At 39.0% G+C, this 13,051-nt stretch overlaps 1 protein-coding gene across 1 annotated transcript in view; it reads right to left on the minus strand.

The window, feature by feature from the left end:
- Window positions 1-636: 636 nt before the first annotated feature.
- The window catches only part of LOC134536301 (cysteine sulfinic acid decarboxylase-like), an 83,366-nt gene continuing 70,951 nt past the window's right edge, over window positions 637-13,051 (minus strand). The window contains exons 6-8 of the mRNA XM_063376053.1: window positions 7,702-7,930; window positions 4,159-4,350; window positions 637-810 (exon numbers count right to left, since the gene is read on the minus strand). Coding sequence (XP_063232123.1) covers window positions 637-810; window positions 4,159-4,350; window positions 7,702-7,930 — 595 coding nt within the window. The remainder of the gene's footprint in view (window positions 811-4,158; window positions 4,351-7,701; window positions 7,931-13,051) is intronic.

Below are 13,051 nucleotides of genomic sequence, written 5' to 3' on the forward strand. Positions count from 1 at the left end.
CAGGCACTAGAGGTCGGAACCCAACAGTTCTAATTCATTCAGGAAGTAGTCCAGATTCTCGAGGATCACATTGGAGATCTGCACTATTGCCAGGCGCTAGAGGTCGGAACCCAGCAGCTCCAACTCGTCCAGGAAGTAGTCCAGGTCATTGTGGATCACTTGGGGGATCTTCACTATAGCCAGGCGCTAGAGGTCGGAACCCAGCAGCTCCAACTCGTCCAGGAAGTAGTCCAGGTCATTGTGGATCACTTGGGGGATCTTCACTATAGCCAGGCGCTAGAGGTCGGAACCCAGCAGCTCCAACTCGTCCAGGAAGTAGTCCAGGTCATTGTGGATCACTTGCGGGATCTGCACTATAGCCAGGCGCTAGAGGTCGGAACCCAGCAGCTCCAACTCGTCCAGGAAGTAGTCCAGGTCATTGTGGATCACTTGCGGGATCTGCACTATAGCCAGGCGCTAGAGGTCGGAACCCAGCAGCTCCAACTCGTCCAGGAAGTAGTCCAGGTCATTGTGGATCACTTGCGGGATCTGCACTATAGCCAGGCGCTAGAGGTCGGAACCCAGCAGCTCCAACTCGTCCAGGAAGTAGTCCAGGTCATTGTGGATCACTTGCGGGATCTGCACTATAGCCAGGCGCTAGAGGTCGGAACCCAGCAGCTCCAACTCGTCCAGGAAGTAGTCCAGGTCATCGTGGGTCACCCCGGAGTTCTGCACCACGAATCGGAAGAAGTTGGGCCATGCGCGGAGCGGCTGGTAGTTCATCATCATGCTGCCCTTGCGCATCATGCGTTCCTTGAGGGCGGGCGCCACCTGCACACCGCAGTGTTGAGTGGGTTAGCATCCTGAACTATTATGCATCAAAAATTATATGTTATTTAGGTGGTGGAATTTGAATCAATAATTTAACTTTAAATTGTATTGTATAAATGGTTTTCTTATTTCTGAAAGAGCTACTTAATGCCAAGGCTTGAAAGGTTTTATAGATATACTTCTTTGGGTATGTTATGGAAAAATAATGAGAGTGAATTTTTAAGATGCGTGCATAACATGCAACTAAATTTCACAAGAAGATTGACCATGTGTATAAACATAAACCCGCGCATAGACACTTTTATAAACATTAGGGGACATAACAAATATATTGGTGTGCCAAATGAAACTTTTTGATACTGAAACTATCCTGGAATATATATGGTAAACAACAATATTCATAGTATAAAGTAATCTCAAGTTTTTTAAAAATATAAGGACACTGGCATTACCTGATATAATTATCATTCTCCCTAAACTAGAATTCTTGGTAGCGAAATGGTAAAGTGGATGGTGTAATATTTCAAAGCATGTGCTTCAACATTTCGTCGGGGGAAAATATTTTGACGTGACAACGTCTAATAAATAGATGAACGCCGGCTGCACGCACGAAAAAGTGTCCCATTACGCACATTGTTCCATTACGCTGTGTCCCGTTACGCTCATTGTACGCTTGCGCCGCATCTATCTCTCTTCCACTCGATTGGTTTATGCGTCCGAGGAGAAGAAAGACAGCGGCAGCACACAACTCACATCTACACGTGAACTGTTTCGTCGACTGGCTATAATGTGAAGTGAAAAGTTAATGTGGTTTTCATTACTTATTACAACAACAATTTCGGCAATAAAGGTTAATTATTCTTGCATTTTAAAAATCTGATTACTAGTGTAATTTCAAGTATTTATTGTTTAATTATTAGAATAAAAATGATTCAATTTTATTAATAAATGTATGCAATCATTTCATCAATGTTTTGTTATGACGTCACGTTAAACTATCGTCCGTAAACCGACTTTACAGACAACCATTTTTTTTAGTTATTTAATAACATATTAATTGCTTATAAAAATTTTACTTTAAGTATATATGCACTTTATTACTCTATATTATTCCTACAATATTATTAAATAGATAGCTAAGTCAATTGGATTTTTTATTATATAACAATCAGCACTATATCCCCTATCTTTACATAAAATTAATTACGTTTATTAGGAAATGAATACCCCTTAATTTACACATGTATTGAAAAATATTTGTTTATAATAGTACAACTTTGTGTTAAAGTTAAAGTTGTACTACTTTAGGCCAATCATAAAACATTTATAAGAGAGAATTTTCACGCAACGAAATTTTTACAGGATGAAAATGGTGCGCTCTGTGAGCTGTAGTGGCAAACAAATCGTTCGCCAGCGCATTCTAGTGGCGGGAGTAGAAACTACGTGTTTATTATTTGCGTTCAGAGGTTTTATTTGAATTTATCATGCTAATTGTATGATTTGAAACCCATGAAGACACGAATTTGTCAGTTCGCGTTTATTTCCTTGCCGATCTTGACATTTTTTGTGTGCAGACGACCTCGTCTTCTTCCAGGGCCAGCGGTAGCGAGAAACTGGTTTGAAAATGAGGTATTTATCTTATTTTGTATTTTTTTTTTAATTTTACATATAATTTCTAGCCAAATACCAAAGTTTGGTTTCCCTACAATATTTTTATCCTGAGAAATCTGGTAGGCCTATGTTTGCACATGGCATAAGTAGTGAATAATAGAATGTCCTACGCCCAGCTTCCGGCTGAGTAGCCGAGGAGCCGACCGCCATATTGGAATGTAACATCACGGTGGCCATATTGGATGACCTTGACCTTTGTCCTTTAATTTGACCTTTCAAATTTGCAAAAAATGACCCAATATTTGCCTACATTTGCACAAAATATGCCAACATACGCCAAAATCCCCAGTTTTTCTGGAAAAAAATTCCGCCAAAAAATCTAAAAAAAATTAATAAATATTTTTTTTTCTCTAAAGCGAAGGGAAAATTCCCATTTTGAGGGAAAATTTCTCATTTTAGTCTTCAAAAACGACAATATCTTGAAAATTCCCCAAAACAGCTTAACTTCCCCATGGGAAAGCTGCTCTAAGCCATCGAGGTCATGACCTAGTCGATGGCCGCAATCTTGAATTCTAGAATGTTTGATCTTAAGTTACGGCCAACATCTTAATAAACCGTAATTTTAATGCTAAAAAGGCCTTACTCCTTAGATTCAGACAGTTAAAATTTTTATGACTACATTATGTTATTTAATTGTTTTCAGAAATGAGAAAGTTCGTATGGGTTTATTTATTTAAAATTTCAGTATAAAAAATCTTCATTTTCAATGAGTCTTATTGGGAAAATTAGTCATATCTCATTAAAATTTAAAATTACAATATTTCAGTACTTCTTTTAGCAATTAAAATGAGCGGTTGGGACGCAGTGTCAAAAGTCGCAAAAAGGCTGCTGGTGTGCTGTAGCCAGTCACAAGGGTGAATATGCCCTGAAAAAAACCGCATAGGTTGATCTTGTGACGCCATTTGAGTTTAAACACTTTTAGGCCACAAATATTTTGTAGTTATTATTTTCATAACTTGTCTTTGTTTAGTAATAATTATTTAATGGATGCCTGAAGTGAACAGTGACTAACTCCAATAACTAGCTGCACCAGTGGAGTCATTAACTTTGTTATTTAATTATTAAATTTGGGAACGACTACAACTGTAACTATTTCGTCAACAGAGGTTATGCCGCGGCCTTTTAAAAAATCTCATAATGTGTTATCTCTGCCTGAACCAGGTTAAACGGCATTGAACTGTTGAGACCAATATGTGATGTCTGCCTCAACGGGATTAAAAGGGATGGAAATGTTGTGACACATATGTGAAGTCTTCCTAAACGAGGATAAATGGCGTTGAACTGATGATACCAATATGAGATGTCTTACTTGAACGAGTTTAAATGGCATTGAACTGTTGAGATCCATATGTCTCCCTGAACGAGGTTAAATGACATTGAATAGTTGTGACCCATTTGTGATGTCTGCCTGAACGAGGTTAAATGACATTAAATAGTTGTGATCCATGTGTGATGTCTGCTTGAACAAGGTTAAATGGCATGAATTGTTGTGAACCATGTCTAATGTCTGCCTGAGCAAGCATAAATGGCATTGAACTGTTAAGACCCATACATGATGTTTTCCTGATCGAGGTTAAATGGCACTGAACTGCTGAGACGCATATGTGATGTCTGCCTGAACGAGGTTAAATGGCACAGAACTGCTAAGAGCCCCATACTCTGGGTTGTGGGAGGCACCTGGTGCAGCTGCTGGTCGTAGTCGGCGGGCCGCGGCGCCGCGCGCAGCCTCGGCGGCACGAACCAGAAGCACACGTTGACGAAGTGCGGCTCGGTGACGAGGCTGAAGGCCGGCCGGGCGCGCACCTTGGCCGCGAACTGGCGCCCGGCGTCCACCAGCGCGTCCACGTGCTTCTCCAGCCCCAGCGTGCCCTGTGCACGCACCGCCACCACCCGCCTCGGGTCACTCGTCTCTGAGCAAGTGCATATAGCTGCTTCGTGCATGGCTCCGCAGACCACTGCATCAGCTGACAGAGGTAAAGAGTTTTGTGGACTTATGCTTGCGAGGCTGCCTAAGAACCTTAAGAAGCTGCCGTGTTCTTGCCCCAAACTTCTCTACCAACATCAACATGGAGAGCAGTATATCCTTCCCACAGATGCAAGAGGTGATGTGCTGGATGCTGTACTTTTCCAGGTTCAAAATGGTCATGAACGTATCAGATGATACTGAATAAAAGGTTTATCTAAGTACGAAAAAATCTATTCCACCACAAGGAAAGAATTCATAAGCTGTAGTTGAAATCCAGCAGCATTTTGACGATTATTAATATAGAATAAATTTTTTGTACGTATTACCCATAATGCAATTAAGAGGCTGTTGCATCTAAATATTTCAGAGGAAACACTCGCTCGGTACATTGAACAGATACAGCAATATGCTTGCCCATTCGAACACAGGAAGTGCTAAACTCACAGTAATGCTGATGCCCTCTCTCACATATCATACAATGTACACTCCAACCTATGCCAAAGGGCAGAAAAAACAAAGAAGTCAAAGAGATCCGACGTACGACTATTGCTTACAGTGAAGATAAATGAGACCATGCCAGATTAATTGTCTCAAAGCAATCAAGAGACTAACAAAGGGCCCATTATAGGCAAGACATAAGTCAAGTCATGTGACATCCAGTGAACGAAGGGCTGTGAAAGCTTTTTGAGCACAATGGGAGTCCTTAAAAATGGTGGATGGAATTTTGAAGAGGGCATGGCAGAGTAAAAATATTAAAGTGCTTACCATGCAGCTACTCATCCCAAAATGCCTAGTGCCAGGAGTGCTGAAATAAATCCATGATGGGACTTTAAGTGGAGGAAATAAAAATCTAGACAAGATTCATCAGTACTAATAATGATTAACACGCTATTCACATGAAGAGGCTTGTGTAAAGAGTGACACATGCTCCATGTAATAGTATAATTTCAGGTACTACAATATTCGAACACCATTTGAGAGTGGCCATTGCTGGGCCATTTTCCAAGACTAAAAATAGTAACTGTCTTATCGTTGTGGCAATTGATTATTTCATTATGAGGACAAAGTTTTATGCCCTTCCTATACATAAAAACACCACAATGGTGGATGCACTATTAAACAACCTAATCTGCAGATTCGATGTACCAAATGGAGCTGTATTTAGATCAAAGCCACATTTTTTAGTTTATTATTTTTTTCAGGAGATATGTAGGTTACTGTGTATAAAGAAACCCAGAGTTACAGCCTTCCATCCTCAATATGATGGCATGGTGGAAAGGTTTAAGGTTGTGATGTGGTTGACCATCAACAAGAATGTGACCAACATGTCCAATTATACCTGGTGGCATAAAAGGCTGCCATTCATGACTCTACTGAACAAACTACCTCGAGTATTAAGCAGAGGCTACCCTGTGATAACAAGTTCGGCTGTCCTCGCCAAGAACCAACAAGCACCACCAAATATGTCAATCATCTGGAAACCGATTAGCTACGAACAGGATGAAGACAAGGGAAGACCTTAAAGCTAATTCTAAGATATTTTATGAAGGTGATTTGGTGTTGCTATTCAACCCAAAATGAAAGAACGAAATGTGCCATAAACTTCAAGCAGCGTGGGAAGGCTCATATGAAGTATTGAAACAATTAAATGATGAGGTGTATCGCATTCAAAGAGGAAAGAGGTAGCAAATGAAAGTTGCACATTTTGACCGATTGAGGGAATACGCTCGAAACGATGTTATCTGTTATGGACGAACAGGTTTCAAGTGGGGGAGGTTGCGAGACTGCTGTGAACAAGCCACTTGGATGGCTAGCTGCTCCATTTTGCGGTATCCCTATCAACCCCCCTCTACTGCAGCTAGCTCCATAACAGGTAAAACGACCATCCATTAATGCGGCCGCTTGCTGACAACCAACCGCGTCCATCTTCCCCGCTACCGTCACCTTTAAAAATTGTATTTTCACTACTCTGGATCTTTCGAGAATTCGTAATGTCTCCAGAACAACTTTGCATGAAGTAGGATGACTAGTGTGCCGTTGTTCTTGAATCCTTGGGTTTTAAAACTACTTTGATGACGCTACACTTCGAAGGGCTACCAGACCATTCCAGGGTGGGACTAAGATATATTTTAACGGGGAGGCCGGTCTGCTCGGGCTGTTAAGTAAGGAAGGTGAATTACCTCTTAGCGTTCCAAAGCGGGCAACGAGTGAAGGACTTCGTGTGCGAAGATCGGAGTCACGGCACGGTGCAGTGGATGAGATATTAATGCAAATCAGTGTCTTGTGGAAAAAGGCGAATAGTGGAGAGAGCTAGTGTCAAAACCAAGCTATAGTTGTGATATTAAAAGTAGACTTATGAAAGTGTGATAAATTTGTGGACAGACATTTTAATTATTGTAATTTAACTAATAATGTAAATATTTGCTTATAAATGAACTGAAATTAATTAATAAGGTGTTACTTTCCTGAACCTGTGTTCCCACACTCATACCTACATTATTTTTTCAAAGACACGAAATTATACTGGACTGATGATGTATTAAGTTGATATATCTACAATGATATTTCAAAAATATTTAAAATCGTATATTAGTTTTCACATAAAAAATACAAACAAAGACTTCCTTTCAAAATGACTTCATTATTTACTCTTCGGTTCTTGGATGGATCTACTTCAATGAAAAAGATGTTTGGTTCTATGTGTTTCTGCATGCCTATTTACAGACATCATCATAGGTGATTAACATTTGGAAGCCAAGTGATCTGGCAATTATGTTTGTATTTGGCTATTAAACTTAAGATCCATTATTAGAGGAGCGACTGGCCGATCAGGATTATTCAGCCTAGTTAGTTCTGCAGCCTACCCATTTGGAAATAAAATATATTTTTCTATCAGGTATTCACAAAGAATTGTTTGTAAGCAAATATTACTTTACAGGATATTTTAAAATTTCAAAAGTTGTGATGAACCTAGTTAATGTATGTGGCAGCTCTGGAGTGCTCACATGCTTGATCCTGATTGGCAGCGTGTAAAGTGTAAGAGATAGGTCATCCTATTGCCTACCACGTGAGCCAGAACATAAAGACTTAGTAATGGAATTTGTAGAGCGTGAGAGCACAGTCGTACCTTGGCCTTCCACATGAGCCAGAACATGAAGACTTGGTTATGGAATTTGTAGAGTGTGAGAACACAGTAGTTCTTTGGCCTAACACATGAGAGCTATAACTTGTAGAGTGTGAGAGCGCGGTCGTACCTTGGCCTTCCACATGAGCCAGAACTTGAATACGTCGTTGCGGCGGCCGCACTGCAGGTGGCGGTCGCCCAGGTCGTAGCGGGAGTCGTAGAACTTGTCCCGTTGGAAGAGGTAGGGCGCGCGCCGCGAGTGGCAGTCGCCCAGGATGTCCGGGTCGCGCACCAGCAGCGCCGAGCACTGCAGCGGCGCGCCCAGCAGCTTGTGCGGGTTCCACGTCACCGAGTCCGCTCTGCGCATGCGCAAACACGCACCTGACCTCTCAGAAGCCTCTTAGCGCGGGAAGCCTACGATTCACTCGTCCTTCTGGACATACCCGAATACTCACGTCGGCAAGCCTTCTTTTCACAGGCGAGAGAGCCAAACCCCAAGTTCCCCGAAGTTCATGCTCGCTTTTTATTCCGTACCACAACAGGTGTATTTATTTGGGGTAACCGTTTACATGATTTCACAGTATCTTTGACGTAGCTATCCTAACCAAATCCACCGTCCACGATGTTTTAATGTATTTATAACGTAGCTAACCTAACCTAATTTACCATTAGTTATCATGAGTTGTGTATTTATTTACAATGAACAAAAAAAACTGAAGATGCAAGATCCGGCTTTTGGCTCTCTCGTCTGTTCAAAAGAAGGCTTGCCAACGTGAGTATTCGGGTATGTCCAGAAGGCATAGTGAATCGTAGGCTTCCCTCTTAGAGCACCGCCCGACTGTCTGGAGAGAACTTGGATTCATTGATCCCCAGTCAGAAGCGCGGAATTTTATCCTTGCTATTTTAAAATAATAGTTAGCTTGGGTATGGTCTGATTCATAAGTAAAATTATCGAATTTTTTTACAGTTTAGTTTATAGTATCTAAAATTAAATAGTGACTAGATAATTTCACAAATTCTTTTTAACTTCTACAATGCAATAAAATTCTCGCGAAAATTCTATATTATTTTTTTACTAGGAGGGTAGTTATTCCACACCCTAGATGGTTGCAAGTTAAAATAAAAATGATTATATTAGTTAGGTGATATTTTTAATACTACATAATCATTAAAATGTATTTATTTGTATTCTGACCACAAACTGCTTCAGAGAGTGCTCATTAACAGATTCCGTCTGCAACAATTAACACCTTATATGCGAACAGATGATTTTAAATAGGTGCCTTTGTGTACACAAAACATTGTTAATAATTGTTCGAATTTGATTGCGGTAAGTGGCAGATATTTTGTGACTAGTAACGCAACGCTGCATAACATGGTATGGTTATAAGTATACGAGATACAATTTTGTCAGAAACACATTTATTTGATATAACTACAAAATAGACTCAGGTTTATACATAAGCCATTGAGAAATGCGTTTGTCACCTGAGTTAAATTTAATTTGAAAATTTAGTTTGGTCTTTCTTAGTACGGGTAATTAGTATCTTAGTTTCGATTAGGTGATTACAACGGCATGGCTGTCTTGTAAAATATAAGATGAAAAAAGAAATTGAATTGTCATTTCTAAAATCAGATATTTTTGACAATTTTGCTGGAAACCCATGTGTATGTGTATATTTTTTTTTGGTGAATTAAAAGGTTATATATTTAAGATACAATTAAATATTTTATTTATTTATTGGTATTTATTTTTCATCGCGCGTTAGGCCATTGGAAGCAGGGAGGTGACTCATGACAAACTAATGCCACACATACAAGTATTGTATTGCACCCGAATGTATCCATGTCCAGCTCCCTTATACATGATGATTCACGAGACGTTTCCACAGGTGTTATTCCTTACATCATTTGAAGCAAAAATATTCCAAATAATTATGGATCATACTGTCAATTTTAAAGAACTAATTTGAAATATTAGATAATCACGAATGAAATTATAACCCATTCAAAATTTAATGCTGTGATTATTACTAGCCCATAATGTTTACATGTGAACATAACATTTGCGTAAGCCAAGCTTAACAAAGATGTTCAGAAAAGCTTCCGTCAACTTCTGCACATTTGGCCTAATGCCCGTATGGCTTCACGCGGCTGTATCTGGGCACTGTAGTGGCATGCGTGTTACAACGGTTAGTTCCTTTCGTGTTTGTGCAGTCTTTGGAAAGCAACGTACTTTGTCCATCCCCATTGTTAAAAAATATGACAGTGTGCCAAATTAATACTTCAATATTGGCAATATACACAACTATATGACGTATTTGGCACCAAATGAAGTAAGGAATAAGCCCTGCGATTCGCGGAAACTCCTAGAAAACATTAAGCAAACACTGCGAGTGGGGAAAAAATTAAACTCGGAGACACGAAGAACTCATTTAGCCTCAAACACGCTCTGTGTTAGAAGACCTTACAATGGGCAGGCGCTTTATCTGAGAAATTATCAGAATGTATTCATAACAGCTGACGATGGACTACGTTTACTGACTTATGTTTGAGAGAAGAAAACAACATGCAGTCTGTAGTTACAGTGGATTTTAGAAATTATACTAGACAGCAGCTTTTTAAATCGAAGGGACAACTTGAATTTGTGTTTTGATGTAAAAAAAATACACTGTGCTTTATAAAACAGCATGATTCAGAATATTTTGTAATCGGACCATTATTTCTCGGTAATAGACTATGGAAATGTTTTTATGCATCGTGCATGGAAGCAGTGCAGTAACATGTAAATAATAAATAGATTTTTCAAAATAAATTCCAAAAAATTATATATGTCAAAGCTGAAAATATTTAAAATTTCTTTACTCCATGTTGGTCTGAGTTTAAGAACAATATGTGTATAATGTTTGATAAATAGTAGGGGGAGTTGGGTAAAACAGGGTAGTTGGGTAGAACGGGGTACCACTGTTATTTTCCGTACACGTGGTGCTATCTGTGTGTACGTTTGGTAAGTTACTCCTCTATACGTCGTCACTAGAGTGAGGTAGTATGAAGTGTCGCACAGTATTCTTTCGTGCGTAATAATGGAAATTACAAATTTATGATGTTTCACTAAAATGTTTAGCGTGTATTGGCTATACAATATTTAATCAGTGGTTGCAGATATATTTTATGGTAAGTTATATTCAAGTAAAGTATTATATTTGCTATGTTGTGCCATAGTAACCGATGTAATTGACGGGTGTTAAGATTTTCTGTTGTCTTTTTGCTTGAGAACCTGCATGTAGGGTAAAACAGGGTACACAGGTAATGGGTAAAACGGGGTAGTACCTCGTTCTGTCCAACCAGTTTCCTGTTTTAATCATCTTTTCGATCAATTGTGCAAATGACTTTTAAAATTAAAAACAGTTTTGTTATGCATACTAAATGTTATACAGAGTTACCTACAGTACATTTATACAGTCAACCAAAAGTCTTGTATCGGTGAGGAAAAAAATTGGAAACGTAAAAATGTTGTAGGCCCATGTAATTAAATTGTAATTTGACTTTATCTTTTTTTCTATTTTTAAAAATAAAAACCATGCTCGAAAAAACCATGTCGTCCTATTGTGTTTTCCCCCACACTGCACCCATAGGTTGCAGCCCTTAGATGTTTCCTTCATGTCCCCATTGATGCAGTATTATAGTGATGAAGCAAGGAAATGGGTTCGTTTACATCCTGGACGTCCCATTACAATTAACCAGATCGGGAAACTCTATGGCGCTGCATTTATGAAGGCCGCTTCTATGGAAACTGCGGTAAATGGTTTCAGAAGAACTGGAATATTTCCCCTTGATGCAAGTATCTTCCCAGATTGGATGTTTTAGCCAGCGGCAACAACTGACCGAGCTAACTCCAGGCCTTCAGAACCGAGTGGAAATGACACTGTCGGTGATATTCCACTGACTGCTGCAACAACTGACCGAGCTAACTCCAGGCCTTCAAAACCGAGTGAAAATGACAGTGTAGGTGATATTCCAGTGACTGCTGCAACAACTGATCGAGCTTACACAATGCCTTCAGAGTCCCATGGAAATGTCAGTGTTGGTAATATTCCTGGGACATCTGGTTTGGTATCTTCACCAACTGAATCTCGTTTAGGCCTATCTGATAAAAACAATCGAAATGCTTCATCAAACAGTAGCTTCACAATTCCACCGACTACAGTGATGCCGATTTCCCATGTCAAAAGGAATCCTGCAGAAGGAAGAGGACGACGACGTGGCAAGGCAGCTGTGCTGACCGACTCGCCATATAAGAACGAACTAATTATTATTCAGTCAGCTTCACCAAAATCTTTAAAAAGGAAAAATGCTGGTGTGTCTAAATCTCAAAACAGTTCTAAAACACATAAGAATAAAGAAGACAGCAACAAATCCATACCAACAGTAACTTTGCGTGTGTCTGATGATGATGACGTTCCTTGCATTTATTGCGCTGAACAGTTCTCCACTTCAAAATCAGCCGAAAGTTGGGTGCAATGATTAAAGTGTCATTCTTGGAGCCATGAAGGATGTGCTGGTGTAGACACAGATGACTGTATGCCATTTGAATGTGATTTCTGCCAGTTTGGAATAAAGACTCTGGCCTTATTTTGTGTTCTGATGGGCCTACTATGCCATATTAGGCTAATTAAACAATCATATGTTTTGTCAGATATTTGGGTTCACCGCATATGCAAGTTTGTATTATACATAGTAAGATTATGCTTTTAGACTAACCACTTCCTCAAAATTAACAGTGTTGTGTTATTGTTGTTCAAACAATGTTTGTGATTTTCCGCAAACCAATGTTTTTGTGAAGTTTTACTGCAAATACAGAGGAAAATGTAAGGTGAAGGCTTATAATTGATTTTTTTTTAAATTCTCATATTTTTACTGACATTTGTATTTATTTGTCATACTACATGTTGTTCAGAATTTTTTATAGTGCACATGTAAAATCATTTTAAAAATCTGCTTTCTGTACCCCGTTTTACCCAACCAGTTGGGTAAAACAGGGTAGTGTGCATACATTCAAATAAATAAATATCTCTGCAAGAATAATATTTCAGAAGACACGGTACTAGTTGCAGAATTAAACTCACATTCTAATCTACGCATGCTGATGTTTTCAGACAGATACAGCAATATTAAAACAATAAATTAAAGCGATTTATACTAAGTACCCCGTTATACCCTACTCTCCCCTACATATAAATACAGTCTGCGTTAAATGAACTACTTTAAATTTCATTACTTTCTCTAAAGTACAATTTTTATCATTTTACTGTAGCTATATATAAGCGGACATTTACATTTTTGTCGCCAAATCTTAAGCCTCATAAGAAAAAAAATGTGTTAGACGTGTTATTAGTTTACTATTGTTAATGATACAGTTTGATGAATTTTTGCCTTTTAAATAATTTACAGAACTTTTTTTGCTTGCTCGAACAAATATA

The sequence above is a fragment of the Bacillus rossius genome, chromosome 10 (assembly GCF_032445375.1).
Source record: "Bacillus rossius redtenbacheri isolate Brsri chromosome 10, Brsri_v3, whole genome shotgun sequence".
Taxonomy (NCBI): Eukaryota; Metazoa; Arthropoda; class Insecta; order Phasmatodea; family Bacillidae; genus Bacillus; species Bacillus rossius.